The sequence below is a fragment of the Arvicanthis niloticus genome, chromosome 13 (assembly GCF_011762505.2).
Source record: "Arvicanthis niloticus isolate mArvNil1 chromosome 13, mArvNil1.pat.X, whole genome shotgun sequence".
In the NCBI taxonomy this organism is placed as follows: domain Eukaryota; kingdom Metazoa; phylum Chordata; class Mammalia; order Rodentia; family Muridae; genus Arvicanthis; species Arvicanthis niloticus.
In genome coordinates, this window is record NC_047670.1 from 58,905,817 (window position 1) to 58,933,714 (window position 27,898).

Sequence of the window (27,898 nt, forward strand, 5' to 3'; positions counted from 1 at the left end):
CTCATGAGCATGGACAAATTGCTCTCCCTATGGGGGAGCACTAACTGGGTCCTATGGAGCAGCCCCTGAGGTCAACATCAGCCAGACCTCACTCACAGTGCTTTAGGCCACCTGCCTTACATTTTATTCTTTTGTTTTGCTCATGCATATCAGGGACAGGGTACACATGGATGGAGTCAAAGAACTGCCTGTGGGAGTCAGCTCTCTCTTTATCCCTTGTGGGGCCTAGGGATCAAATGTGGGTTGTCAGGCTTGGTAGCAAGTGCCTTTGCCTGCTTCAAGTCATCTCTCTGGCCCACTCTGCTTGCTTTGTGCCTATGTTTCTTCTTCCACCAGACAATCCTGAAGCTTAGCATGCTGGTCCTTCTTCCTTCCCATGTGGACCATACTGAACACATTTCTTTCTTTCCTTGTCATCTGTCCCTGATTGGACTCCCAAGGTGACAGGTGGCTGGATCTGGTATCCTGGGATCCTTACAGTCAGTCTTCCAACGTAGAAGTCTGAGGACATTCTGAAAGGGGTAAAAGAGGTAGACAAGAGCTGGGCAGAAGTGGCACATACCTTTGATCCCAGCACTTGGGAGGCAGAGGCAGGAGGATTTCTGAGTTTGAGGCCGGTCTGGTCTACAGAGTGAGTTCCAGGACAGCCAGGACTATACAGAGAAACCCTGTCTCGAAAAACAAAAAAAAAAACAAAACAAAAAAAAAAAAAAAAGAAAGAAAGAAAAGAAAAGAAAAGAAAAACAGAGGTAGACAAACTGAGCAGATGTGAGCCCATTGTCATTGGCCATCAGAAGATTCCAGCCACAAACCCAGTGGCTAGGTTTCACAGTGAGTGTATCCATCAGGTTCTCCAAGGCTCAGGGAAGAAGCCTCCAGACTACCACATTCTCAAACAAGCCTTCCTCTCTCCCAATGATCTAGGATATGCAATGCTGACCCATAAGACCCAGGAGACTTGGGTGGGGGGGAGGGTCATGTGCAGGATGAGGGGACAGTGCCCTTTGTCTTGTTTAGTGGATGACAAGGCCAACTTTAAAAGGATTGCAGCCCTGGGAAATAACTGAGGGCTGAGGACTTGAGGGACAGGAGGAGGAAGAGAAGGGCTGGAGTGGGTCACCGAAGGAGCAAACACGTGTTGTGTCCACACAATGGAATATTATGCAGCCTTAAAGAGGCAGGGCGTGATGAGGAAGGGTCGTGTATAGCAGAAGGACACAGGAGTCATGAAGGATGACACAAAGCTAAGTTTTTTTTTCTTGTTTCACTTCTATCATGGGTTTTTGTTTGTTTGGTTAGTTGGTTGGTTAGCTTCTGAAGCAATATTTGAATTCCACTTTCTGTGTATCAAAGTAGCAAGAACCATCTTTACATTCCAGAAGAAGGCAACACATTATCCAGTGTGATGGTTTGTCTATGCTTTGGCCAGGGAGTGGCACTATTAGGAGGTGTGGCCCGAAGAGAGCATCAGATCTCATGGAGCTGGAGTTACAGCTGGTAGTTGTGAGCTGCCTGACATGGATGTGGAAATCCAACTTGAGTCCTCTGGAAGAGCAACAAGTGCTCTTAACAGCAGAGCCATCTTTCCAGTCCCTAAGGTATGGCATCACTTATTGCCGTTGTGAATGACAAGAGAGGAGCAGTGGAAGGAAATAATAGACTTCTGAACGTTGTCCTCTGACTTCCACTGGACTCACACACTCATCATACATACAATAATAATGAATGAAATGATGATGATGGTGGTGGTGATGGTGATGATGGTGATGAAGGGCATAATGATGCATGCCTTTACTCCCAGCGCTCAGGAGGTAGAGGCAAGAAAATTGGAAATTCAAGGTCATCCTCAACTATAGAGAGTGTTCGTGGCTAGACTGGACTACCTGATAGTCTGTCTGAACAAAGGGAAGTACATCGTGCACTGGGCACAGCTCAGGACATCTTCCTAAACAAGCTGATCAGGCACACACGTGTGAGCCCCATGTGCACGAGGGAAGATTGCCATGCTTGCCTAGGTTGGGTTCTTCTTCAGTAAGAACAGTGGCTCTTAACCCTGGCTGGCCTGGAATGAATCCTCTGTCAACACAGCAGAGAAAAAGTGCTGAGGCAGATGACTCTGCTCAGTGGGTCTATGAGTAAGCCCAGCATCGGTCCAGCACTGGCTGATCAATTGCTTATCCACACAAACACAAAATGATCACCAGTGGTCATATCACACCGAATCCCATCAAAACCTCTGGAGAGAAATCAGGCCAGGAGCTTGCCACACACACGGGCAGATGATGTAACCTGTCACCAGAGAAAAGGACACTAAACCCAGGAATAAGGTAGCACCCATTCACCACATGAATGGACAGGTGATAAACTCAAATCAATCAGGGCTTGACTCAAGTGCAGCACTCTGTATTTGATCGGCTTTTTGGAACCTTCTGCTAGAACCTTGGCAGCCCTGGACTGAGTCCCTTATCTGACCAGTTGAGGGTTGAGTGAGGTCAGCTGACTTGTATCAGTTCAGCCTCTGGTTCAGTGAAGTTTCTAGAACCCCTAGAGCTGCTTTCACCTTCTCTTAACTGTTCCGTAACCCGTGTTTCACGGGTGTAATCTGAGTGTTAGTGATAACTAATGTTTAAGATTGGAATGGGGGCCTGGGGAGAGGGCACAGCAATTAAGAGCACTGGCTGCTTCCTCTTCCAGAGGACTCGGGCATAGTTGCTCTTTCAGTGACTCACAACTGTCTATAACTTTAGCCCCAGGGGATCCAACACCGTCTTCTGGCCTTTGCAGGCAAAACACCCATGTACATAAACATGGGGATGGAGTACAGAGCTGCTGATGGGCAAGGCCACTGTTGCCAAGGAAGCTCATGAGAAAGCAAGGAAATGGAGACACTGGCCAATTTGTTGTTATTCAATAAATTTTGGCACCGTGGAAAGACACATGGTGTCTGTCTCTGTTAACACCACAGCAGCACATAACAGCAAAACAAAGCCATCAGTCAAATGCACAGGAATTGGAAAGCAGAGTAGTGGTTGGTGGGGGCTGGAGAATGGACAGCTAGTCAGGACAAGATCAATGGGTGAAGACCGGAGGAATCCCAGGGAGGCATTGTGGTGATTGTGCATGAATGGGACTCAAGGAAATTGAGATTTACATTCAGAAAAGGTTAGAATTATAACTCTCAGGTTATGTGTGTTTTACAGTTGAAAACAGGAACAAAGGAATGAATTGCTGCCAGGGCTGGTGGCACAGTCCACAGGGCAGGTAGAGGCAGTAAGACTGTGTGGACTGACGGCCTGACTCCTATCCAGAGGCATCACTGAGGGCTGGATAAGGCGTAGGAAGCCAGTCTGAACCTGAACTGGGTGTAGGACTCAGGGTGCAGGCTCCAGTCACAGATGTTCTAGCCTACACATCCCAACACAACTGGATTCCCTTTTTGTTCCTTTTTGATTTTGCTGAATCAAGCCTGCCTCCCACTTGCAGAAAACCTCCCAGAGGATGATTAAGACATCTGACAAGTTGGCTGAGAACTGAGAATCTCCAGGCAGTCAGACCCTGGGTGTAGGGTTGGGTAACTGGGCGAAGGAGGCTGGCACATAGTATCCTGCAGGATGAAAGGAAGAGATTTGCCCTCCATGGCCCCTCTCACCACCATCTGAACCCTGTGTGGTCAAATCAGTGCACTTTCTGTATTTCCAGGCATGTAAACACAGAACACAGCATCTACCTCCCAACTTCCAGAGGTCAGTTCAGCATGCAGTACCTCCTTTCCTTTTTGCAAGGCTGGAAAGTGAACTCAGAGCCTCACATACACAGCACACAGTCAGTTCTGATCTCCCCTGATGAAAACTAGCCAATTCCAAATCAATACACAGCCACGTTTCCGCCATATCTGCAAACCTCTTGTCACAAGCAAAACCTCCAGTTTTGTTGTTGTTGTTTGGTTTTGAGGGGTTTTGTTTGTTTGTTTGTTTGTGTGTGTTGTTGTTGTTGTTTTGAGACAGGGCCTCACTGTGTAGCCCTGGCTGTTCTGGCTCTCCCTCTGTAGACCAGGCTAGCCTCAAACTCAGAGATCTGACTCTGGCTCCTGAGTGCTGGAATTACAGCATGCACCACACCCCGCAAACAAACCTCCTTTTGTGCATCTATCTCATCTATCTTTTTTGTTCTATCTGCAGCTCCTCCTCTTGAAATCTGCTGTTCTGTTTTTGTTTGTTTGTTTGTTTGTTTGTTTGTTTTTTCGAGACAGGGTTTCTCTGTGTAGCCCTGGCTGTCCTGGAACTCACTCTGTAGACCAGGCTGGCCTCGAACTCAGAACTCCTCCTGCCTCTGTCTCCCAAGTGCTGGGATTAAAGGCGTGTGCTAGCTGGGCAGTGGTGGCGCATTCATGCCTTTAATCCCAGCACTTGGGAGGCAGAGGCAGGCAGATTTCTGAGTTTGAGGACAGCCTGGTCTACAGAGTGAGTTCCAGGACAGCCAGGGCTACACAGAGAAACCCTGTCTCGAAAAACAAACAAACAAACAAACAAACAAAAAAAGGTGTGCTGCAACACCCATCTCAAAAAAAAAGTAATTTTTAAAGAAATTTGTTCTGTGGGTTGAGGGATTTTGTAACTTATCTTTTTTTTTTTCTTTTTCTTCTGCCTAAAACTGTAGCAAACCATTCTACTATAGGTTCAGTGATTAAGAGCATATGCTGTTTCTCCAGAGGACCTGGGTTAGATTCCCAGTACCCATATAGTGATTAACTATAACTCAAATTCCAGGGATGACCCGGCTAGTAGGAGCCAGGTGGATGGACCATTTCAGACCAGAGCGGGCTGAGAAGATGCTCAAGAGTCCAGTGCTCTCTCCTAGATTTCATGGGCACCAAACATGAATGTAGTACACAGATATGCATGCAGCCAAACACATATACACATAAAAATATTAAAAATATTTTAACAAAAAAATTCTATTACAGAGTAATGTACAAATCCTATTGCTATACATAAAACAAATTGTGAGTCTAAGCTAGTTGGTCAAAGATACTTTGTATCACCAGGCGGTGGTGGCACACGCCTTTAATCCCAGCACTTGGGAGGCAGAGGCAGGTGGATTTCTGAGTTCGAGGCCAGCCTGGGCTACACAGAGAAACCCTGTCTCGAAAAACCAAAAAAAAAAAAAAAAAAAAAAAAAAAAAAACTTTGTATCAGAACAGACAGGACCAGAAACCATCTAGCTTCCAACTTTCTCAACTCCTGCCTTCATTGGCACCAGCCAATCACATTTTTATTTATATTTATATTTATATTTATATTTATATTTATATTTATATTTATATTTATATTTATATTTATATTATTTATATTTATTTTGCCTCAGCCTCCTAAGGAGCTAGGGTTACAGGAAAGCAACACTCAGGCCCTCCCTGCCTGGTGTTGCTTTCCTGTAACCCTAGCTCCTTAGGAGGCTGAGGCAAAGGGGCCAGAGGCTGAAGTCCAGGCAGAGTAACTGAAGGAGACAGCTTGTCAAAAGGAAAGGGCCGAGTGTAGCTCAGTGGTAGAGCCTTTGCCTAGCATTCAGGAGGGCCGTGGTTCAGTTCCTAGTACTGTACAATTAAACAAGGAGCTGAAAAGGTGGCTCAGCGGTTGAGAGCGTGACTACTCTTACAGAGGACCAGAGTTGAAGTCCAAGCACCCACTTGATGGCTCGCAATGTCTGTAACTGCAGTTCTAGGGGATTTAAGGTTCTCTTATGGCCTCCTTGGACACTGCACACCCGTGGTGCACAGACATACATGCAGACAAAATATTCCATACACATGGGAGGTGGGGAAGCCCAAGTATCTTTTAAAAAGGAAGGAAGGAAGGAAGGAAGGGAGGGAGGGAGGGAGGGAGGGAGGAAGGAAGGAAGGGAGGAAGGGATGAAAGAAAATCTCTCCGTGAATTGAAAACGTGCAAAAAGCAAAATAAACAACTGCAAAAACAGAAACCCTACAAGAAAATAAAGGAACGACAATACGTGGACGGTGGCATCTCTCGTGTAATAAAGAAAAGGAGAGAGTGCCACCGGAGTGCCATATGGGACTTGAAAGAAAAGGGAATGAAAAGAGGGGCAAGCATCCAAGCCTAGGATTTGGGAAAGCCGACGAGGGCGGGGCATGAGGGGGGGGGGACATGAGTCCAGTACGCCCATTGGGCCTTCCACTGGCTTATATGAATGGTCCGAGCGGGGCGGGGCCTCGGCTGACGTCACCCGAGGACTGCTTAGGCGGCGGCTGCTCCCAAAGCTCAGAGCAGCAACGCGGGGAGCAGAGCTGAGCTGCAGCGCCACCCGGAGCGCCGAGCGCCGAGCGCCATGTACGACCCGGAGCGCCGCTGGAGCCTGTCGTTCGCAGGCTGCGGCTTCCTGGGCTTCTACCACGTCGGGGCTACGCTATGTCTGAGCGAGCGCGCCCCGCATCTCCTCCGCGATGCGCGCACTTTCTTCGGCTGCTCGGCCGGTGCACTGCACGCAGTCACCTTCGTGTGCAGTCTCCCTCTCGGTGCGTCCACGGCCACTACCCAGGCCTCGCGTGCGGGGAGGGGTTGCTCCACTTGGGAAATCGGTAACACTTTCCGGGGTGCCTGAAAAAAACTTGTCCGGAGAGTTCTCACCCTTCTCAGTGTCGTTGGGCACCTGACTGGAGACCTGGGGCCTGTCACCTGGCTTGGGATTTCCCGGAGCGGGCGGAAGCAGACGCGTTCTGCACGGGAGACTCTTGAGCATCTTCTTCCCGGCTCTCTCTGGCGCTCTGGATTGAAATGTCCCCCCCCCCCCCACTCGGGTCCTGCCAGCTGGGTCATCCCTGAACAGCAGGGAACGACGCAGGTCCGCGGGGTCCTCTGGTCCCTGAGCCTCAGAAGGTTTGTCCTGTGTGGCTTTGGCTAGTGTCCCATGGTGGCTGCCGCCAGGAGGGGCAGAACGCATCCAGACTAGAACACCCTTGGTGGCAGTCCAACCCTTCAGTCGCCTTTAGAGGTGGCTGCTGGGGGCGGGGTGCGTGGGTTAGAGAAGTATTGGGAACACTCCCTAGAAGTTGGAATGGGTTCCCAGACAGGTCCAGTTCCACCGTCTCCTGTCTTCACTAGCCTGGGCAAGCGGCCCTTCCCAGATCGATGTCACTGGCAGTGACATTCTGGGTATTTGAATCTTGGCCTAATTAAACATTTGCCAGTGCACCCATGAGCAGGAGGCGAGTTTACTCTCTCCTCTCCCCCTAAACTACTAGGATGTGATGCCCTCCCTCCCCAGCGTCATAGCTGGATGCTTTTGAGATTGTGGGCAGGGCTTGGCTAAGTGCCCACCGGGGAACTGCTGACACCCAAAGGTCCCCAGGCTGCATGATAATGTCCCGCATCAACCTTCTGATCTGGGCCTCTTTAACACTTTACTCTTTGCTCTGCTGGCCACAGACAGCAGGGAGAGGCTTTGGTAGGCCGGGGGGGAAGCCCCTGCTGAGGAGCCGAGCTCTGCCATTGGATAGGATCAGTGAGCAGACGCTGAGCAGATGAGACTCAGGGATTAGAAGACAGTCAAAACTGGCATTTGCCCCTGCTTGTCCGGCTTCCCCGGTGAGGGAGGGAACCAGGAGTAAAGGGCAATAAAAGTGGCCTCTAGGGAAACTAGATCAACCCAATGGCCATTGCACACCCTAGGATTTGATTATTGGGACAAGGTTTCAATACATTGATCCCCAGGAATCTTAAGTAAACCCACTTTCATACAGAGCAGTGGTTCTCAACCTGTGGGTCACCACCTCTCTGGGGTAGTCTAATGACCCTTTCACAGGAGTCACAACTCTTTCCCAGGAGACCTAAGGCCACTGGAAAACAGATATTTACATTATGATCCATAACAGCAAAATTACATTATGAGTATCGATGAAAATAATTTTATGTTTGGGTGGGGCACCAAAACATGAGGGACTGTATTAAAGGGTTTCAGCGTTAGGAAGGTCGAGAACAGCTAATAAAGAGGGGTGTTTGTAACTGCACAGAAGACAGGGGTAGCCCGGGGCTGTTCTGTCAGGTCACAAAGAGGGCAAAACTACAGATTAGCTCCAGTGGGAGCTGCTAAGGGGCATTTCCCGGGGCTTGGAATGGGCACAGGTGTTTGGGGCATCTGAGTGTTTGGCTGGACTTGGCAGAGGAGGTAGGTGCAATGGGTCACCAGTGTGTGAGTCCATCTTCAAGCCAGGCTCAGCAATGGGGCAGGGTTTGCTGGGAGTCAGAGTTAGAGTTGGATCAGGACAGGCTGGGATATGCCTGTCCTTTTGGAACCAGGATTCATGTTGTTGGAAGTGGCAGGGCAGAGCGTAGTGGATTGGCCAAAGGGGGCTGGTCTGGAGAATGAGGGCAGATGGAACGGGAGTATGCCTTGTACCTACTGTGCCATCTGGGAAGTCTGGGCTTAGAGGCTTACATGGAGGCCAGCCACTTAAGAGCCTCTTCTGGGTTGAGCATTTTATAGATGTTATTTTATTCGATCCTTTCTGTCTCCAAAAGTGAATACATTTTTACTCTCCTTGAAAAAGGCAGTCTAGCGGCTGTGAAGATGCCTCAGTGATTGAGACCACTTACAGCTCTTGCCGAGCACCTGCTTAGCAACTTACTGACCACTTATAATTCTAGATCCCGGGAAAGTGATGCTCTCTTCTGGCCTCTGTGGGTCTTTGCACACATGTGGTGCACATAAGCTCCTGCACACATATGCATATAAATAATCTTTTAAAGAAATTTAAAGTCAATCTGCGGTATAGACAGATGGCAGAGTGCTTTCCTCTGTAACAGGTAGAGGTCAGATCCACATGTAAGTCCAGGTCTGCATTATTTCTTCTGTACCTTCTGATGTTGAGTCCGTTTGTGCCAAGGGTAGAGTGCTGATGTGTTAGTGGCTTGTGGCTCTATGGACACGCAAGTGGAGTGTCTCGTGTGCATGGACCACTGGAAGGCCTATCCCAGCACCATCCAAGAAATATACATCACATACCATACAGGCTATTTTATAATTTTTAGTTGCTCTATTGAATAAAGTCAGACAAGGGTAAAAATGATTTTTTGAGTCATACTCAGACTATTAATACTTTGTAATGACTCTAATTACTGTTAATGAGATAATGTCACCTAGTAAATCTTTGGAATATAGGGTGTCACCTATAACTGCCTTGAATGTACCCAGTCATGACCAAAACACAGGGTGTGCTTTATGGTGTCTTAACTGGGACCAGCCACAGTTCAAGAGTTCTGTGTGGTTTCTGTTCTCCGATGTGGTACCCTGTTCTATGTGTTTGTCCTCTGTCCCCAGACCACATAATGGAGATCCTCATGGACCTCGTACGGAAAGCCCGGAGGCGTAACATTGGCACCTTCCACCCGTTCTTCAACATTAACAAGTGCGTCAGAGACGGGCTCCAGGAGACCCTCCCAGACAATGTCCACCAGATCATTTCTGGCAAGGTTTACATCTCACTCACCAGGGTGTCGGATGGAAAGAATGTGCTGGTGTCTGAGTTCCATTCCAAAGATGAAGTGGTGGATGTAAGCATTTTGCCTCCCTGGGCGTGGTCACATGAAAGAGCAGCACAGGGCTGTCATTGTCTCACTGGTCTGGGGCCATGGAAATGCTATACATTCAGGGACTTCATCTGTTCACCTGGAAGCCTTATCATGCCAGGATTCTTTAATTCTCTTAATTTTTCCAGTGCTGGGAAGGGAGATAGGGACTTGGTCATACCAGGCAAGTGCTTGACTGTGCGGCTACACCCTACCACAAGTTTTTTTTTTTTTTTTTTCTTTTTTTAAGACTCAGAGAACTGGTTCTGGGTGTGCCCCACACCTCAGCATATGCATGTTATGTAGTAAGGTTGGCTTTTTGAATGAAGCTTCTCCAGGGTGGGACCATATTTGTTTCTATCGCCAGATCTTGCACAGAGAAGATCATTTTTGCCATATCAAAATGCCACATTTGGCCTTTTTTATAATATATATATATATATATATATATATATATATATATATGTGTGTGTGTGTGTGTGTGTGTGTGTGTGTGTGTATACATTATACATATATGCACTTTTTATTGTTCTTGAATGAATGATGCATTTGAGTGAATTTGACTCCCTGTTAGGCTGCACAAGTGTCCAGCAGCCCTGCATGCAGTCTGGTCCTCCATTCGAATTTCTAGTAGCTTCTGAACTGTGGACACCTCTCTGTTCTCAGTGGACAGTGTGTTGTCCAGAACAGTGATTCTCATAGTGTGGTCTAGGGAACCACTGTGCTATATGGCCTCCATCTGGCTTCAGGAGAGCTCTGAGGGAGGGCACAGGGTCTTCCTGTAGAGCCTGGGTGAGATGTATGATTCCAGCCCCTTATGCCACCAAGTCAACAATGATGTGGTCAGCCTGGGGACCAAGGACAGAAGATTGAACTGTGTGAATAATAAAGCTGGGGAGCTGGCATTGCTGCTAAGACCCAAGGGCATCAAATACAATGGTGAGTGTTATTCATTCACCCAGGTATTAAAACAAAACAAAACCTACTGTCACCAGGAGGCAAAGGCAGGTGGATCTCTGTGAGTTCAAGGCCAGCCTGGTCTATAGATTGAGTTCCAGGACAGCCAAGGATACTAGGAGACACTCTGTCTTAGAAAAACCAAATCAACCAACCAACCAACAGAAAAAACAAAAACAAAAACCTACCCCTACTGTATGCAGAGAGCATCTCACTTGTGCTGCTCACATGGGAGGCTCTGTGCCCGTGACTGTCTGTTCCCTTTTTCTCATAGGCCCTGGTGTGTTCCTGCTTCATCCCTCTCTTCTCTGGCCTAATCCCTCCTTCCTTCCGAGGTGAGGTAAGTGTTGGGGGTCACTGGGCAGCTGAGTGTTTGAGGCCCCCATTTGTAGTGAGCTAGGCTCTGACTCCCATGACTGTATCTAACCCCAGAGCTGGGCTCTTCAGTCTTGAGGACAGAAGGTGAACTAGGCATTCCCAGCACACTGACACAGACTTACACCACCCAGGAGTTTCCTCCACCTCCTGTCTGCTGTCTGTTGGGTACACTGGCTCCCTTAGTCTGCTCCTGAGTCTCCTGGGAAGCCTCTTGGTGGCCTAGTGTAAAATGCTTAGGAGTTAAGTTACTCTTGTTAGGTAGTTGATTTCCATGGGACTATGAGCTAGCTGTCTGTTTCTTTTTTAATCTTGTAGACACGGTCTTTCTAAGTAACTTTGGCTAGAATTCTCTAGGTAGACCAGGCTGGCCTTAAACGCACAGAGACTTGACTCCACTGCCTAAGTACCAAGACTAAAAGACAAGCAAGCGTCATCACACCCAACAGTGAAACAATCTACATTTTCTTTTGTTGTTGTTGTTTTTAAGCTTTTTTTGTTTTTTTTTTTTTTGGGGGGGGGGGGTTCGAGACAGGGTTTCTCTGTGTAGTCCTGGCTGTCCTGGAACTCACTCTGTAGACCAGGCTGGCCTCAGAACTCAGAAATCCGCCTGCTTCTGCCTCCCAAGTGCTGGGATTAAAGGCGTGTGCCACCACTGCCTGGCATTTTTAAGTTTCTTGATATGTGTGAGTATCTGCCTGAGTGTATGTACCATGTGTGTGTTCTTTGTGGGAATAGCCCAGAACTAGGCTGCTAAGGAACCCTAGTGACTAAGCATATCTTTGACCTTGATACTGGTCCCCAGTTATCTTGTGACATAATATAGGCATGTGATCTTTCCAGAACTAAGTGGAAGGGACTTAGGAGCATTATGGCGATGTCCCTACACTCCTTAGAATGCACTCCTAGATTTTCCTCTAGACAGAAGAGTCAAGAGTTTAAGGTCAGCCTTAGCTACATAAAACTCTGTCATGACACAGTCACTTCCACAGGTAATCCTAGCAATCAGAGATGGAGGTTGGAGGGTCATGGGTTCAAGGCCAGCCTGTAACCCCCTTTTCAAAAGAAAAGTATTACAGGAAAGCAGGCTCAATTGAATACCTTGTCCTAGATCTCCCAAAGGGAGTCTGGTTTTGAACCTCTGGCCATGGGTCTCGTTGGTGCAGGGTTCATGTCACATACTATCCCCAGTACATATAATACCCTTTGTTTATTTGGTCCCTTTGTGCACACAATAAGGACTCACCTATGGGTGTCTATCCAGCATTAGGACGTGGGGAGCATACCATGGAGTAGACTCTCATTGCCATGAGTCTCTTTGCCTGGCATGGCAGACAGCCTTTGCAGCAGTACACGGCAACCTTGAAAGTCAGGAAGAAGGCTCCTGGCAGAGTGGTTCCCAGACCACCATATTGGCTGCAGTGTCTTGTAAAAACACTTAAACACAATATCCTCCCTCTCCCCTTCCGTACAGCGGTACGTGGATGGAGGAGTGAGCAACAACGTCCCTGTGCTGGATGCCAGAACCACCATCACGGTGTCCCCTTTCTATGGTGAGCATGACATCTGCCCCAAAGTCAAGTCCACCAACTTCTTCCATGTGAATATCACCAACCTCAGTCTTCGCCTCTGCACCAGGAACCTCTATCTTCTGACCAGAGCACTCTTCCCATCTGATGTGAAGGTGAGCCAGGTGCTGGGGTGCCACTCTCTGTCCCCCAGATAGCTGAGGACACTAGTTAGTACCTCCGTGAGCAGACAGAAATAGATTATGCCATGGTGGTGACTCAGAAAGGTTGCTGTCCTAGAGCTCGGTGATCATCCCCCTGGCCACAGGCTCTACCAGGGATCACATGGACAGATATTGAGTTCAGACTCACCTTCAGGGATTCGGGGGTAAGAAGTCATGGGTAGGGAGTGGTGTCTAAGTTTCTTTTCCTGTGGTTATGATTTTTTAAAAAATCCTGACAAAGAGAAGTTTTCTGAAAAAAAAAAAAATTTATTCAGTTGAAGGTACAGTCCACGGTAACAGTGAAGTCTGGAGCTTTTAGCAGTTGGTCACATGGAGTCCACAATCAGGAAGCAGGGTGTGATGAATGTGTGCCCAGCTTCCCTTCTCCACGTGTAAAATCCAGGATCCCAGCCTGGGAGTGGGGCTACTCACAGTGAGTGGGTCTCCCTGCCCCAACTAACACAGTCATGGTAAACTCCCACAGACGTGCTTAGAGTCCCATCTCCTAGGTAAGTCTAGATTGTATCAAATCAACAGTTGGCACTACCCATAGAAGAGTAGGTGATACCTACCTGTATTCCAGCACCCAAGAGACTGAGGCTGGGGGGTGGAGAGCTTGAGTTAAGTCTGGGCTTCCTGGAAAGACCCTTCCTTAAAAAAATGAAACAAAACAAAAAATTGATGGCTCGGCAGTTAAGAACACTGACTGCTCTTCCAGAGGTCCAGACTTCAATTCCCAGCCACCACATGGCAGCTCACAACAATAATAAGATCTGATGCCCTTTTCTGGCATGCAGGCATACAAGTAGGCAGGGCACTCATACATAAAACACATAAATAAGTAAAGTTTTTAAAAAGTCTTTTAAAAATGAACTAGAAAAGTGGCTAAGAGGTGAAGAACATTCTCTGCTCTCTAGAGGACCTGAACTTGAATCCTAACACCCACAACAGGTACACCAAGCCTGTAACTCGAACACCAGTGCCTGTGGCCTCTGTGAATACCTATATACACATGAACATACCTAAGTATGTTGGCCAATGGTGGTGCATGTCTTTAGTCCCAGCATTTGTGAGGCAGAGGCAAGCAGATCTCTGAGTTCAAGGCCAGCCTGGTCTACAGAGCTAGTTCCAGGACATCCAGGGCTATACAGAGAAACCCTATCTCAAAAACAAAAACAACTCCTCCACCAGAAGAAAATACATATTAAAAAATAAATCTTAGAAACACACCCACAAACAAGGTGTGGTAGTGCATTCCTTTAATCTTAGCTTTCAGGAGGCAGAAGCAAATAAATCTTTGTGATTTTAAGCTAGGGCTATAGAAAGAGAACTTGCCTCAAAAATAAAAACAAACAAAGAAAAAACCATGGGCCCTTAAGATGGCTCAGTGTGTAAAGGTGCTGTCTGCCAAGCATGAGGACCAAGTTCATTCTTGGGAACCCACAGAGCAAGAGAATGTAACAATTTCCTGTAAATTGTCCTCTGATTTCCACATGCACATGTGGACACACACACACACACACACACACACACACAAACATTAAATATTTGAAATGAATCAGGCAAGGGCCCAGACATTTGGATTTTTTTTTTTTTTTTTTTTTTTTTTGTGGTATTGAGGATGGAAGTCATGGCCTCACATATGCCAGGCAAAGGCTGAGCACAGAGCCACACCCCCAACCCTCACTGGTGGATTATGGGTAAGGCCTCACAGCTGAGCCACACCTCCAGCAGTTCCTCAGTGGTGGATTCTGGGTAAGAGCTACACTGATGAGCCATGCCCCCAATTCAGAACTCTTTTCATGTTGGTTCCTGATGTGATTCCAATTAACACCGAGTCACGGAAATCAGGGGGTTCCCTTTTCTGATGGGTCCTTTAGTGCAGTGACCATGTCTTCACGGGTCTGTTGAGAGAACCTGGCCACCTATACCCAAGTTCCTCACCAATCATGATGCTCAATGGTGATCGTCCAGGGACAGTTAGGGTAGTACCATGTTGGCTACAGTGCCAAGGCTAAGCCACATGGAACACTCACTGCTCCTGCTGGCAGGGTATCTGTAGAGAAGACATTGGATCTGAGACCTGGGAAAGCACAGAGTTAGGTAGACCCTCTCACGGGGCCTCCAAGCCTTGGATGTCCTGGGTCCTTCGTGGGCATGGCAGTCACAGCCCAGTGGTTCACCTGCCTGATTTGCTCGCAGGTGATGGGAGACCTGTGCTTTCAAGGGTACCTGGACGCCTTCCGGTTCCTGGAGGAGAATGGTAGGTCCTGGCTGGGGCTTACTGCAGAGTCTTTCAGTTCTGTCATCCAGGCTCATGGCCTTTCCCGAGGCTCACTTCACCGTCTTCTCAGCCCCGTGGGATAGGAAACCTTTGCCCATGTTTTAGATGGCTGGGGAGGAGAGGCCAGCAGGGCAGGGGCAGCCATCTTGATACAGAGCTTGGCTGTGAACCTGGGAAGCCTGACAGCACTGTGGGGCCCCTCCTCAGCAGGCAGTTTGTTTTTCTTTGAGCTCTTTTGCGAACCCTTAGCATAACAGACTGTTTGACAGGGCTTGGGGGTGGTTTCCAGGTGAGGGTGTCAAAATCTGCTCCCTAACCAAATGTGGGTCCCACCCGGATGAGATTTCTTCCCAGCAGGCACCTGTCCCTGAGTCATCCAAGCTTACCTGAGTGACCAGGTTGGGCTGTGTATATGTAGTCACACAGTGGGACGGCATTCTGACATTGTGACTGTCTTAGTTTATACAGATATGTCCTATAATCACACCTCGAGGAAAGCCAGCCCTTCTTAAAACATGTCTATGCCATAAGTCAGGCCTGGTAGCATGGGCCTGTCATCTCAGCTACTCGGGAGGCTGAGGCAGGAGGATTGTAGTTCAAGGTCTAGCTTAGTTGCCAAGTGAGCTGAAAACCAACTAGCCTAGGCTACTTAGTGAGACTTTGTGCATATGTGTGTGTATGTATGTATGTGTATATTTGTATGTATGTATGTGTTATATATATATATGTGTGTGTGTGTGTGTGTGTGTGTGTGTTTGTGTGTGTATATATAGCCATATACATATATGGCTAAGGCTATAGCTCAGTGCTAGTGTTAGTGTACATGCCTGGTATATAGAAGGCCCTGGGTTCAGTCCTCAGGCCCATCAGGAAAAGAAGGAAAAGAGGGAAAGGGGAAGATAAGAAGGATTAGTAGAACATTTGCCCAGCATGTGTGGCTTAGAAGCACATTTATGGAGACAGAGAAGATACTTTTGTAAGGACAGATGTGCATTCATTACAGAAAGCATTCCTGTATGCTGAACCAGGTCACCACGGGGCCATGGCAAGAGAGTCTGCAGCCTTAGAGCCAGCCTGAGCTATCTACTGAGACCTTGGCTCAAAGGAAAGAAACAAAAAGCGTAAGAGAAGAAAGACAGAGTCAAAGAGAGAAAGAGAGACGGGGATTGGATATGGCACTGCCTGCCTCACGGTACTTAACAGCCATGTGACACAGGGTTTTATCTTGGACACCAGAGCTGGCTCTGCCAAGTAATGGCTGTGTGACTTTGAACAAGCGTCTGTGCTTGTGATTCCTCGGCTGAGAGTTGTCTTAGTTGGGGTTTTATTGCTGTGAAGAGACTCCATGGCCATTGCAAGTCTCATAAAGGAAAACATTTAATTTCCTTCAGAAAACATTCCATTTTTTTGAAATGGCTTACAGTTCACAGGTTTAGTTCGTTATGTCATGGCAGGAAGCATGGCCACTATCCAGGCAGACATGGGGCAGGACATGGAGCTGAGAGTTCTACATCTGAATTGGCAGGCATCAAGGAGAGACTGTCACACTGTGTGTTGCATTGCTTGAACATATATGACCTCAAAGCCAGTCTCCACAGTGACAATGACATACTTCCCATAACAAGACCACACCTACTTCTACAAGGCCACACCCACGTCTACAAGGCCACACCCACTCCTACAAGGCCACACCCACTCCTACAAGGCCACACCATAGGAATCAAACACTTGAGTCTGTGGGGGCCATTCCTATTCAAACTACCACACAAGTAGACCCGATGATTCTGGTAGCTGTTGAATGACCACTGACTGCTGTTGTTCAGGGCCTGGAATTTGTGCTCATCCTGTGAGAGAAGAGTTATTTATTCACTGTAGTATTTTACTTTAAAGCTTGTGAACAACAGTTGCAGAGAGAATCTTATACAACTAGAGAGTGAGCTAGCCAGTTGGGCAGGAACCACAAACCACATTCTCATCTGCCCGACTGCACACACCACACTCCTCTCTGTTCTGCTGAGAAATCACAAGCACAGACGCTTGTTCAAAGTCACATGGCCATTACTTAGCAGAGCCAGCTCTGGTGTCCCTTAACCCATATCCTGCATGGGATTGTAGCAAGCGTGAAGTTGCTGTGTTGGCTCACCTTCCCCGCTGTCAGGAGCAGAGTGGGGCCGGTAGATGATCACTGTCTCCCAACTATCTTTCCCTTCACGGGTATCTCCGTGTTCTCTGCAGGCATCTGTAATGGACCACAGCGTAGCCTGAGTCTGTCCTCGGAGGAGATGGTGCCAGAAGCCTGCTTGGAAAATGGCAAACTTGTGGGAGACAAGGTGCCAGTCAACCTATGCCTTACAGCTGTGCCCTGTGACGAGAACATCTGGGAGATGCTGTCCCCCAAGCTCAGCACAGGTACTGCTATTCTGGGGCAGGATGAGACCAGGGTGTGCCACTCAGTACAAGGGACTGGGCTGCCTGCTGTTTGTGAGAGGGAAAGGTACCACTTGTCCCACAAGAATTCTCTGGGGTTATGGGGACAGGCCATAGGGACATCTCCATCTACTACACAAGGCGGCCACTGCCACCCATCCCTGTATCTTCTGCACCCCCCCTTTCCTATCCTTAGAGATCATGATCGGGAGGACAGCTATTGCCGTTGAGCCCAGTGTTAGCCACACAGGCTCCAGCCCAGCAGCCAGGTCCAGACCCACCCTGCCAAGCTGCCTCCCTACTGCCTCCAGCTATGTTAAAAGCCATGGATATGAGGGAGGACCTGGGATGCAGCCTCCTCGGGCTCTGAACTCTTCATTCTGAATGCCTTTGGAGTCACTTGTCTTCTTGTCCTTCTGTCTGTCTCTCCTTAGCTCCCTCATTCTTCAACCGTAATTTTAAACCTCCATGTGATGTATTCTATCTTACTGGCTGTCAAGTAGATTCCAAATGTTCTAAACTTCTGTGTCCCTCCAAATTCCTGTGCTGAGAGCAGAATGGGGGGCTGTTCTTAGGAGGTGAAGCCATGGGTCCAAGGCAAACCTTAGCTACATCGTGAATTCCGAGTCAGCCTGGGCTACATGAAATCCTATCTCAAGAACAAAAATAATTCTCATACTGAAATCTAAGCCCCCAAGGGGATGGTGTTGGGATGCAAGCATTAGAACAACTCCTGAGGGCAAGGCCTTCCAAATGAGACTGGTGCTGTAAAGAAGGCCAACCCAGCCAGACTGTGGTGGCTCACACCTTTAGTCCCAGCACCTGGGAGGCAGAGGCAGGTGGATCTTGGAGTTCGAGACCAACCTGCTCTACAGAATGAGTTCCAGGACAGCTAGAGCTATATAGAGAAATGCAGTCTTAAAGAAAAACAAATAGCCGGGCGGTGGTGGCGCACGCCTTTAATCCCAGCACTTGGGAGGCAGAGACAGGCAGATTTCTGAGTTCGAGGCCAGCCTGGTCTACAGAGTGAGCTCCAGAACAGCCAGGGCTACACAGAGAAACCCTGTCTCGAAAAACCAATAAATAAATAAATAAATAAATAATAAAAAAGAGGGTTGGAGAGATGGCTCAGCAGTTAAGAGCACTGACTGTTCTTCCAGAGGTCCTGAGTTCAATTCCCAGCAACCACATGGTAGCTCACAACCATCTGTAATAAGATCTGATGCTCTCTTCAGAAGGCAGCTACAGGGTACTCCTATACATAAAATAAACAATTCTTAAAAAAAAAAAAAAAAAAAGAAAGAAAGAAAGAAAAAGAAAAGAAAGAAGAAAAGAGGGTCAATGGATATCCTCCAGATATCCTGGCCTTCACCAGACACCAGTGACTGCTGGCATCGTAACAATTGGCCTTCCAGCATCCAAAATATGTGAGGAGGCCGTGTTTGTTGTTTTTAGAAGTGGCTGGGTAACGGTGTGACAGTGGTCTGATCCACCAAGTCAGACAAGTCAGACAGACTAGTCCACAAACCAGCTTCCTGCTTGGCCCAGAACAGGCTCAGCCTTGAATGGAACCCAGTGTCTGCGCTCCAGGCAGTAGCAGTTCAACGGGAGGTATCAGGTCATTAGGGGAAGAAGGAGCCAGCTGAGGAGTGCGGGTGTTGTCAGGGAAGTTGTGTACTCCCTCAAACTTATCTGGAAACACTGAAGAGTCATAGACCTAAACATGTGCCAGTAGCGGGGAGGGAGAGCAGGGGAGGGGGGCCGAGTCTCGCCATGTAGCTCACACCAGCCACAAACTTGAAATCCCCGTGCTTCAGCTTCCCAAGTGCTGGGATTAGAACCACCACACTTGGCTTGAGGCAGGTTCTAATTACCTCTGCATCACCCTCGCTGTGAGAGAAAACAGCTCACAAGCCCCAGCATGTCCGATTTGAGCAGCTGCCGTCCCTTTGGCTCCAGGCTTCCTATCTTTCAAAACTCACCTGAACCCCATCAGACAGAAGGGCTTGAATCCTGGTATTCTCAGGAGCCGTTCAGACTTATAGTCCCAAATTGCCTTTTTTCAGCTCTGAGTCAAGCGATTAAAGACAGGGGGGGCTACCTGAGCAAAGTCTGCAACCTCCTGCCCGTCAGGATCCTGTCTTACCTCATGCTGCCCTGCACTCTGCCCGTGGAGTCAGCCATCGCTGCAGTCCACAGGTGAGCATCGATGCATGGTGTGGTAGCCAGTAAGCTGAGAGTGGCGTCAGCCCAGGCTGGTTGTATGTCACAAGATGGAGCCCCTGGGAGAGGCCCTCCCTCCTTGAGCCGTGGCTACATCCGCAGCATGGTGTGTGCTCTGAAGACGTCTGGAGACTCATGGCTTTTAACTATCATCTGGTCCTACCCATCTCCTGGGGAACTAAGAGGCAGAAGCCACTACTCTGTAGCTACCAAGCTGGTGAGTTAAAAGGCCAGGCCTAGAAACAGGTCCTTGCTGTCCCTTGGGCCTGTGTTTACAATCATTATTGTACTGAGCTGAGAGGCCCTCTGGCCATGGTTACATGATTCCAGTCAGAGTCAGTAGTGAGGTGATCCTGGAACTTGGGAATGGGTTCCCTCTCAAACAGCACAGCAGGACAGCAACTCAGTTTAGTCATCAGAACAGCAGGTTCAACATCTGGCTGTATCCCTTCCACAGCTGTGTGGCCCTGGACTAATGAAGGTGCCCCTCTGGGCTTCAGCTTTTCTTTGAAGAAACAGAAGATTGAGTGTGAGGTCCTGGGTGTGGAGTAGTGTGCTCATGTGTCCAGTTAGCAGCGGGGATTTGTTTTCAGGTTGACTTCCCTTGCTGGAAACTTCTGAGGGTTTGGTTTTGTTGTTGCTACTTTGGAATTCTGGGTATTTGCACAGACTTACCAGTTAAGCAAGTTCAAACAGGTAAACACTCAGAAATGTTTTGAGCATCACGCCAGTGCTCAGAATGTTTCAGACTTTTATACTGGGTGTGGTGGCACACACCTGTGGTCCCAACACTCTGGACGGAGGCTGAGGCAGAAGGGTCCGGGATTCAAAACTATTCTGGGCCACAGAATTAGTCAAGGCCAGCTTGGGCTATGTATAGAAACCCTGTCTCATAACCAAAATGTGTCCAGGGATGTAGCTCAGTGGTTGAGTGGATAGTTGGCATGGTTCAATCCCCAAGCTACCATTAGGAAAGAGAAGGGAGGAAAGGAGAGAGGGAAAGGGGGGAAGAGAGGAAAGGAAAGGGGGAGAGGAGAACAGAGGGTGAGAGAGGGAGGGAGGGAAGGAGAGGGAGAGAGGAAGAGAAAAAGGGGGAGAAAGAGATAAGGGAGAGAGAAGAAGAGAAAGGGAGAGGGAGAGAGGGAGAGGAGGTATGTTATTTAGAGGTTCTAGGTGTGCCATTTGCCCTGGGCCTCTCCTGGTGTCCTTATCCTGTCCAATCTGGGCTGGTGCTCCATGGACACGACCCAGCCCAGCCCTTTCCTTTCTTTGGATCTTGCCTCTTTTTCTTGGCATTCCCCTTGTTTTTCTGAAGCGGAGCCTTCCTAAATCCCCACGGAAACAGCAGTCTGCAAGTCTCCTCAGAGCCTCACCTGTTGCCTGCCCCTGACTGCTGGGCAGCTGCTCACAGACCTGTAGGCACAGTCTGTCCTCTGAGAGCCTAGCTGGGGCACCATGCGATTATTCATGACCTCCGCCTGTTCTCCTCTGTGGCCTGTAGGTTCTTGGTCTTTCTGCCCCTCCTCAGCTGGTCTTTCGTTCCACCTGGTTCTGAGTGCTGGGGTTCAAGGCGTGCACCATCGCTGCCTGGCAGAGAACCTTCTCTTTTCTACATATTTCAGTCCTTTGGCTTTTTACCTCCAATCTGAAGTCTTCTCAGATTTACTTTCCAGTTCCACTTTCTGGGTTTTAACATTAGCAGCATGAGTGAACTTGTCTGCTCTGGCTGGTCCTTTCTTCCGGTTCCTTTACTTGAGCGTTCTCAGTTTGGTTTGTGGGTGCTGGGAGAGGGGCATTGGGGGTGTGTCTGTGGAAGTGGGTGTGTCTGTGTGTTGAGGGGTAATTCGACATTTATTTATGTCTGTATGCATTGATTGATTGATTGATTGATTGATTTTGTGTGTGTGTGTTTTAACACAGGTTCTCACTGTTTGAACAGACAGGCTGTTTCTGAATTCTTGATCCTCCTGCTTCAGCCTCCTAGTGATAGATGATAGATATGCACCACTGTGCTTAGGTGAGTGTCCTGGCATCCCGCCTTTTCCAGCTATAGCAGGACCACATCCGATGTGTGGAGGTCAGAGGACAACTCTCAAATGTTGGTTCTCTCCTCCTATTGTCTGGGTCCTAAAGATCAAAGTCAAGGTGTCAGACAGGGCAGAAAACACCGGTATCCTGTGAACCATCTCTCTGCCCCAGGTGTCTGTACTTCTGAGAGTAGCCCAAGCTGGCCTGTAACTTACTATGTAGACCAGACTGACCTTAACTCAAGTCAGACCTCTCCAGTGCATGCAGGGTGGGTGTAAGGCATGATTCACCCCTCCCCATCCCACTTAAGTTCTTATATTAGGGGCATCAGCATCGCTCCCAGGCAGGGAGTAATGCTGATCCAGCCTGCTTCTGCAGGAAGCAGGTCTCCCTTGTGGGTGCTTCCTCCTTGTCCTTCCTGGAGGCTTGGATACAGGGCCAAGTTTGACTGTATTACCAGTGCTTTGCGGTGTCTGGCTCCCTCCCCTTCTGGCTGCTGCTATGGAATCTCTTAGCCAGGTCAGCAGTTCACACTCAGCTCAGCTGCTTAGGAAGCTAAGGCCTCCCCCCAAAAAGCCTAGGAGGTCTAGGCCAGCCTGTCAAGAACTCTGTGTGAAAAGAAATAAATAACCCAGGTCTGTCTCCCCGCTTCTCCTCACTTTGCTATCTTGGCAAGCCTACCGCTTGTGTGGGTCTGCTCACAAACCAGTGGATAAGATGAGCAGCAAGCTAGTCTTGTCTGCCTTCCCCGAATTTGGATCTCAGCGCATTGCACAGGCCCAACCTTTAGTTTCTCCACCAAAATACCGGGGCAGCTTTACTGATCCAGTGTCCCCCTTGAACAGCTTTCTCTTTGACATAATAAATCAAATTAAGTCAAAGTTGTTATAAAAAGGCAGGTTTATTGGGGCAGCTCTGGGTGGGTTCACCAACATCACATGGGGGGGGGGGGATCATTGAGGTTGCCAGGCTGAGCTCCAGTGGGGGAGGGGAGTTGTGAAGTGATGGTTATTTGGTAAGTTTAGGGCCCTTTAGGTGGGTCTTTAGGTCCAGTGATTACTTTGGAATCTGGAACTGGGAGCTGGCTTTGTCTAGTGTTTTGCATGAGCTTTTGCAAGAGTGGGCTCCTGGTCAGAAGAGAAAGCATGGGGGAGGGGGCTCTTGACCCATACCTTTGTTCCCAAGCCTCCAGTCTGCCACCCCTCTGGAGTCAGACTCCTGCTCAGGAGAGGCTCTTACCAGCAACCTACCTCTTGCCAGAGTCTACAGATGATTTTGGGCCCTGTGGTGCTTCAGTTGGATTCATAGTGGCCATGCACAGCTGGCCTCTGTGGAGCGCCTAGGCCTCGGCCAGCATTTGTGCCCATGTACATATATGTGCATTAGGTATGCCAACCCCAAGTTGCTGTCTTTCCCATTCATTCCCAGGAACTTTCTGGAACCTTAAGTGGCCTGTGTGCTTCAGAGATTTTTGAAGGTTTGCTGTTGTGATAATATCCTAAATATGCCTTAGGGAGGGTGTGAGACTGGAGTTAGAGGTTGTACAGGCAGCTCGCTTGGATGAAGGTCACTGTTAGGACTGCTTGGTTTTTTTTTTTAAGATTTATTTATGTATATGAGTACACTGTCACTGTCTCAGACACACCAGAAGAGGGCAGCGGATCCCATTCCAGACGGTCGTGAGCCACCACTTGGTTGCTGGGAATTGAACTCTGGAAGAGCAGCCGGTGCTTTTAGTTGCTGAGCCATCTCTCCAGCCCCAGGACTGCTTTTTATTGCAGTAGTGTTGGCCACTTTTTTTTTTTTTTTTTTTTGGTTTTTCGAGACAGGGTTTCTCTGTGTAGCCCTGGCTGTCCTGGAACTCACTCTGTAGACCAGGCTGGCCTCGAACTCAGAAATCCGCCTGCCTCTGCCTCTCAAGTGCTGGGATTAAAGGCGTGCACCACCACTGCATGTTGGCCACTTTTTATGGACCTTTTTTCTTTTCTGGTTTATCTTTAGACTGATACAGTGAGCTCATGTGTGCATGTGATACCGGTGCCCATGTACATATATGTACATGTGTGTTTCTATGTGGAGTACATATGCATGCTTCTACTATGAAGTATAATGCAGAGTTAAGGGGGCACCCGGAGGGCCCATGCCTGGTATAAGGAAGGTCAATTGTAGGGGAAGGGAGGGGAGCCAGACAGAGAAGGGGGGGCAGAGAAGGACAGAGAGAAAGGGAGACCGGCCGGGAATATTTGGGAACAGAGAGAGAGAATAAGGGAGAGAGAAGGGGAGAGTCAGAGGCAGAGCTGGGGTAACAAACAGTCCTCTTATAAGCTACCAGGCTACTCATACCTGGTGGCAGCTCAGGTAGCAATGGAGGCAGGTGATGACCTAAGCTGTTGTTAGGTCCCTGTTGCTAGGTGCCTGGGAGGAGCCTACCAGAATCATCTGTAAGCCGATAGTGTCCTTGGCTTCCTTCCCACAGGCTGGTGATGTGGCTCCCTGATATCCAGGATGATATTCAGTGGCTACAATGGGCGACATCCCAGGTTTGTGTCCGAATGACGATGTGCCTGCTCCCCTCTACCAGGTAAATACTTTGGCCTGGGCTCTGTGGGCCAGCTGGGCATCTGTGTTGTTCCCAGAGCTCTTAGGGTCAGAGCTTGGGTCTTGACAACCCTAACAAGCCAGGCTCAGCAACCTGTCCCGAGCATGCTGATTAAAGAAACCAGTAGCAGAGGAAGCAGATTTATTTGAACATAAAAAGGTTCAAGCCAACTCCCTCCCCCATTAATCTTTAGGATAACAACAGGAGGCTTAAGTTTAAATAGAGATCTTGATCAGGATGTGGTCCTGGTCACCATTGTCTGGGCTTCAGTCTCTCCTGCAAGGTTCCTGCTTTCTCTCCCTAGCATGAGATTCCTAGGGAAATCTCAGTTCCTTGGCCTCCATTGTATCAAAGGGCTGAGAGCCAGAGGGAGGGCACAGCTGTCTCTTCAGCATGTCTCTCCTACCAGAACCACTATAAGGCTTTGTGCTCAGGTTACATGCAAACATTCTAGCAATGTCTGACTCTACGTCAAGCAGGTGACAAGGAGCATGTTACTATGGAGGGGACCCATGGTCCAGTTGAGGGCTTGTTGGTGGGTGAATCTGTTGATGTTCACTGGAGTGTTCAGGTGGTGGAGAAGGCCTTAGGGGATGGAACTGTCACCTCATCACTGAAGACAGGAGGAAGCTGTGGCTCTGGGCTGCACCTATTCAGCGACCAGTCATGTGATGGACTCATGACATGATGGTGGACTCAGTGCCTGGCCCCACCCTCTCTGGTATCTGTAGAAATTACTGCTGGTTTTTCCTTCCAGCCCCATGCTCCCAGAAATAAGACTCAGACTCAAAATATATTTACAAATACCTTGGCTATATAGCTGGTTCTTCTCAGACTAGATATAACTTAAAATAACCCATTGATTTTAACCTACATTCTGCCACATGGCTGGTGACCCGTGCTCGGGTACCATGAGTCTGTCTCTTCACATCTTTCCTATGAATCTGACTCTAGCTCTATCCCATAATTCTTTCTGCCTCCTGGATGTCCTGCCTTCTACTCTACCTTTTCCTATAGGCCATGGGTTTTTTTAAATTGACAGGTGATGCAGCCATACAATCCACAACGTACTTTCTCTACAGGTATCTGTTAGGTTTGGGGTGAAATGTGGAGTTCTAGAGAACTCTGAGAGAAATTACTGGGGAGTAAGGAGTTTATTAAATTTATTGGAGGAGTTATTAATGCCATGGACAGAAAGACATCGGGAGAATGGCATAGTGGGGGCTACCAGAGAGTTTAGGCCCCAGCATTAGAGATAGAAGAAGGGTGGGGTCTTTGAAGAGATTCTGAATCCAAACAGCAGAGGAGGAAATCTCTTTAGACCTTTTGAGGCTGAGGGAGGTGGACAGCAAGAGCCTACAGCCAGGCTGGAGGGAGGGCGGGAGTGGGGGGCAGGATGTAACCCCTTTGATGCAGACTCCCTTCTCATGTGAAATCTGTGAGGAGACAGGAGCGGAGTCTGGATTTCTGACATCAATCACATCCTCACAGTACTGAAGACCTGAGGGCCTTGAGAAGGGCCTGCAATCTTACTTCCTTTTTTCCTTTCAGATCCCGAGCATCCAAGGATGACCATCAAACACTCAAGTATGGACATCACCCATCTCTCCACAAACCCCAAGGCAGCTCTGCTGGTTTGTAAATTGCTGGTCTCTGTGCTTCCAATGAACTTGGACAGTCTCCCTGTGGATGGTCCAGGAGAGGCCAAAGCTGAGGGCACCCTGCCTTCCACCCCAGGTCCAGCTTGACCTTTATCTGGAGCAACAGTGTCTAGATGACGGGTGGGTGGGGATGCTATACTGTTTCCCTCTGGGAAGGGTTCTGTTACTTTCAGAGGCAGCTAGGAAGTCTCTCTCCAGGAGCTGAGCCTGTGAGGCTGCCCCCTGGTGCTCTGTGGTGACCTCATTGCCTGTGACCTCAGGATCACGGGAGCTAGGCTCTATTGGTAGTTCATAGAAACCAAAGACAATAATTTGGTGTTTAGAAAGCTACTTTTGGTCTGGGTGAAGTCTGGTGCTTCAGAGCTAGTGCAAAGAGGACAGTCAAACTGTCTCTCAGCCCATGAATCAGGGATTCCGAGGGCATCAGTGTTTGGAAACAGGAATCCAAACTGGGCAATCTCGTGCAATCTCGTAAGGAATCTTGTTTAGGAAGTGTGATAGGACAGGCTGTGGCTATCTCTAAAAAGAGCCTACCAGATAACTTACTATTTTCGGGGACACCTTTGGCTCTTACTAAAATAGTTTATAAAGAATTTTGTATAAACACACCAGGGAATGTGTAGTGAACTACATGTATGATCAGTGTACTGTGACTAGAATTAACCTTTGGGTTATTTGGGGACGGAACAACACAGGTAGGAAACTCAGCGGACCTCTGCCTCCTCAGCCGCAACTTGAACTTGGCTTGCTTTCTCCACTGTCTCCAAATCTTTGTATAGTCATCAACCATTACCACCTCTCTCCTTTCCCATCTACTACACCAGCCTTAATGGGGATAAGTACCCACTTTTCTCAGGTGTCCGTACACAGCTGTGGGTGTGTCATGTGTTTCCTGTAATTCAGACGTTAGACTAGAACATACACAAGCAAGCGGACAAACAAGCAAGCAAACAAAAGAAACAAGGTGTTGCTCATCCATACTCCTGAGTGTTGACAGTGAAGGTGTGCGTCTCCCATGCCTGAGTCTCCTAGAGACTTAGTGAGGTCCAGGTCTATGCAAGCACTTCCAGGGGAATCACATAATCTCAGCAGGGTTGATCCTGATTGGATAGGAAAGGACTCTGGGGGAGAGAATGTGGTTCCAGAGAAGAAGTGTCTAGGCTACACAGAAGATAAGGACTATCCCAAGGAAAGAAAACCAGCCAGGAGCTGGGGTGCAGCTCAGTTGTTAGAGCTTCTCTAGCATGCATGCAGCCCAGGGTCCAGTTTCAGCACCATATAAACAGTGGATTGACAGGCAGTGACATATGCCTGTAATCCCAGCACTCAAGCAGTAGAGACAAGAGGATCAGAAGTCAAGGTCATCCTCGACTACTTAAGAGAGTCGGAGACCTGCCTTGGCTAAATGAGACCCTGCCTCAAAAAGACAAAAAAAAAAAAAAAAAGAAAAAGAAAAAGAAAGAAAGAAAGAAAGAAAGAAAGAAAGAAAGATAGCAGAAACTTCTACCTTGCTTTGAGCTGCCCCTTTCTGGAAGTTTCTCATCAGTAGAAACTTCCTGCCACCTTATCAGACAAAACTCCCACTGGTTTGGAGTCCTTCCATTCTCAGGAACATCAGGTGTCACACAGTGACCAGCAGGGAGCAGTGTGTTGATTGGTAAGCCCTTAGCAAAGCTGGTTTATTTGGTTAAAAGTGGGTGTGTTTATGCAAATGAGCATACAAATTAGTCGACTAGCAGAAGGATTGAATGGATACACCAAAAATAACTACAATTGTTTAAGGGAAAAGGGTCCATAATAAATGTGGGGGACAAAAACATAAATAAATGTGATTTTAAAAATGTATTGTCTCTCTGCCTCTCCACAACTAAAAGGGCCAGTGGGACAGCCTCTTCTTCTTCTTCTTTTTTTTTATTTTATTTACATTTAAGATGCCATCCCCTTTCCACATTTCCCCTCCCTAGAACACCCCTGTCCCATGCCCCCCTTTCCTTTTTGCTTTTATACGATTTTTTAAAAATGTTAATCAAAGGATTT

At 48.3% G+C, this 27,898-nt stretch overlaps 1 protein-coding gene across 2 annotated transcripts; it reads left to right on the top strand.

Moving 5' to 3' along the window:
- The first annotated feature begins 6,240 nt into the window (after nt 1-6,240).
- On the top strand, nt 6,241-27,272 carry Pnpla3 (patatin like domain 3, 1-acylglycerol-3-phosphate O-acyltransferase). Of its 2 annotated transcripts, none has more exons than XM_034516975.2 (9): nt 6,241-6,526; nt 9,328-9,560; nt 10,807-10,872; nt 12,382-12,591; nt 14,842-14,902; nt 17,159-17,332; nt 19,417-19,549; nt 24,078-24,182; nt 25,752-27,272. In XM_034516975.2, exons 1-9 carry the CDS (start codon nt 6,340-6,342, stop codon nt 25,840-25,842), a joined length of 1,260 nt encoding a protein of 419 aa, XP_034372866.1. In that variant the 5' UTR covers nt 6,241-6,339; the 3' UTR covers nt 25,843-27,272. The 2 variants fall into 2 exon arrangements, with proteins under 2 accessions (XP_034372866.1, XP_034372867.2); XM_034516976.2 differs by lacking the exon at nt 25,752-27,272 and adding an exon at nt 24,505-24,790 and having other exon boundaries at nt 6,259-6,526.
- The last annotated feature ends 626 nt before the right edge of the window (nt 27,273-27,898 follow it).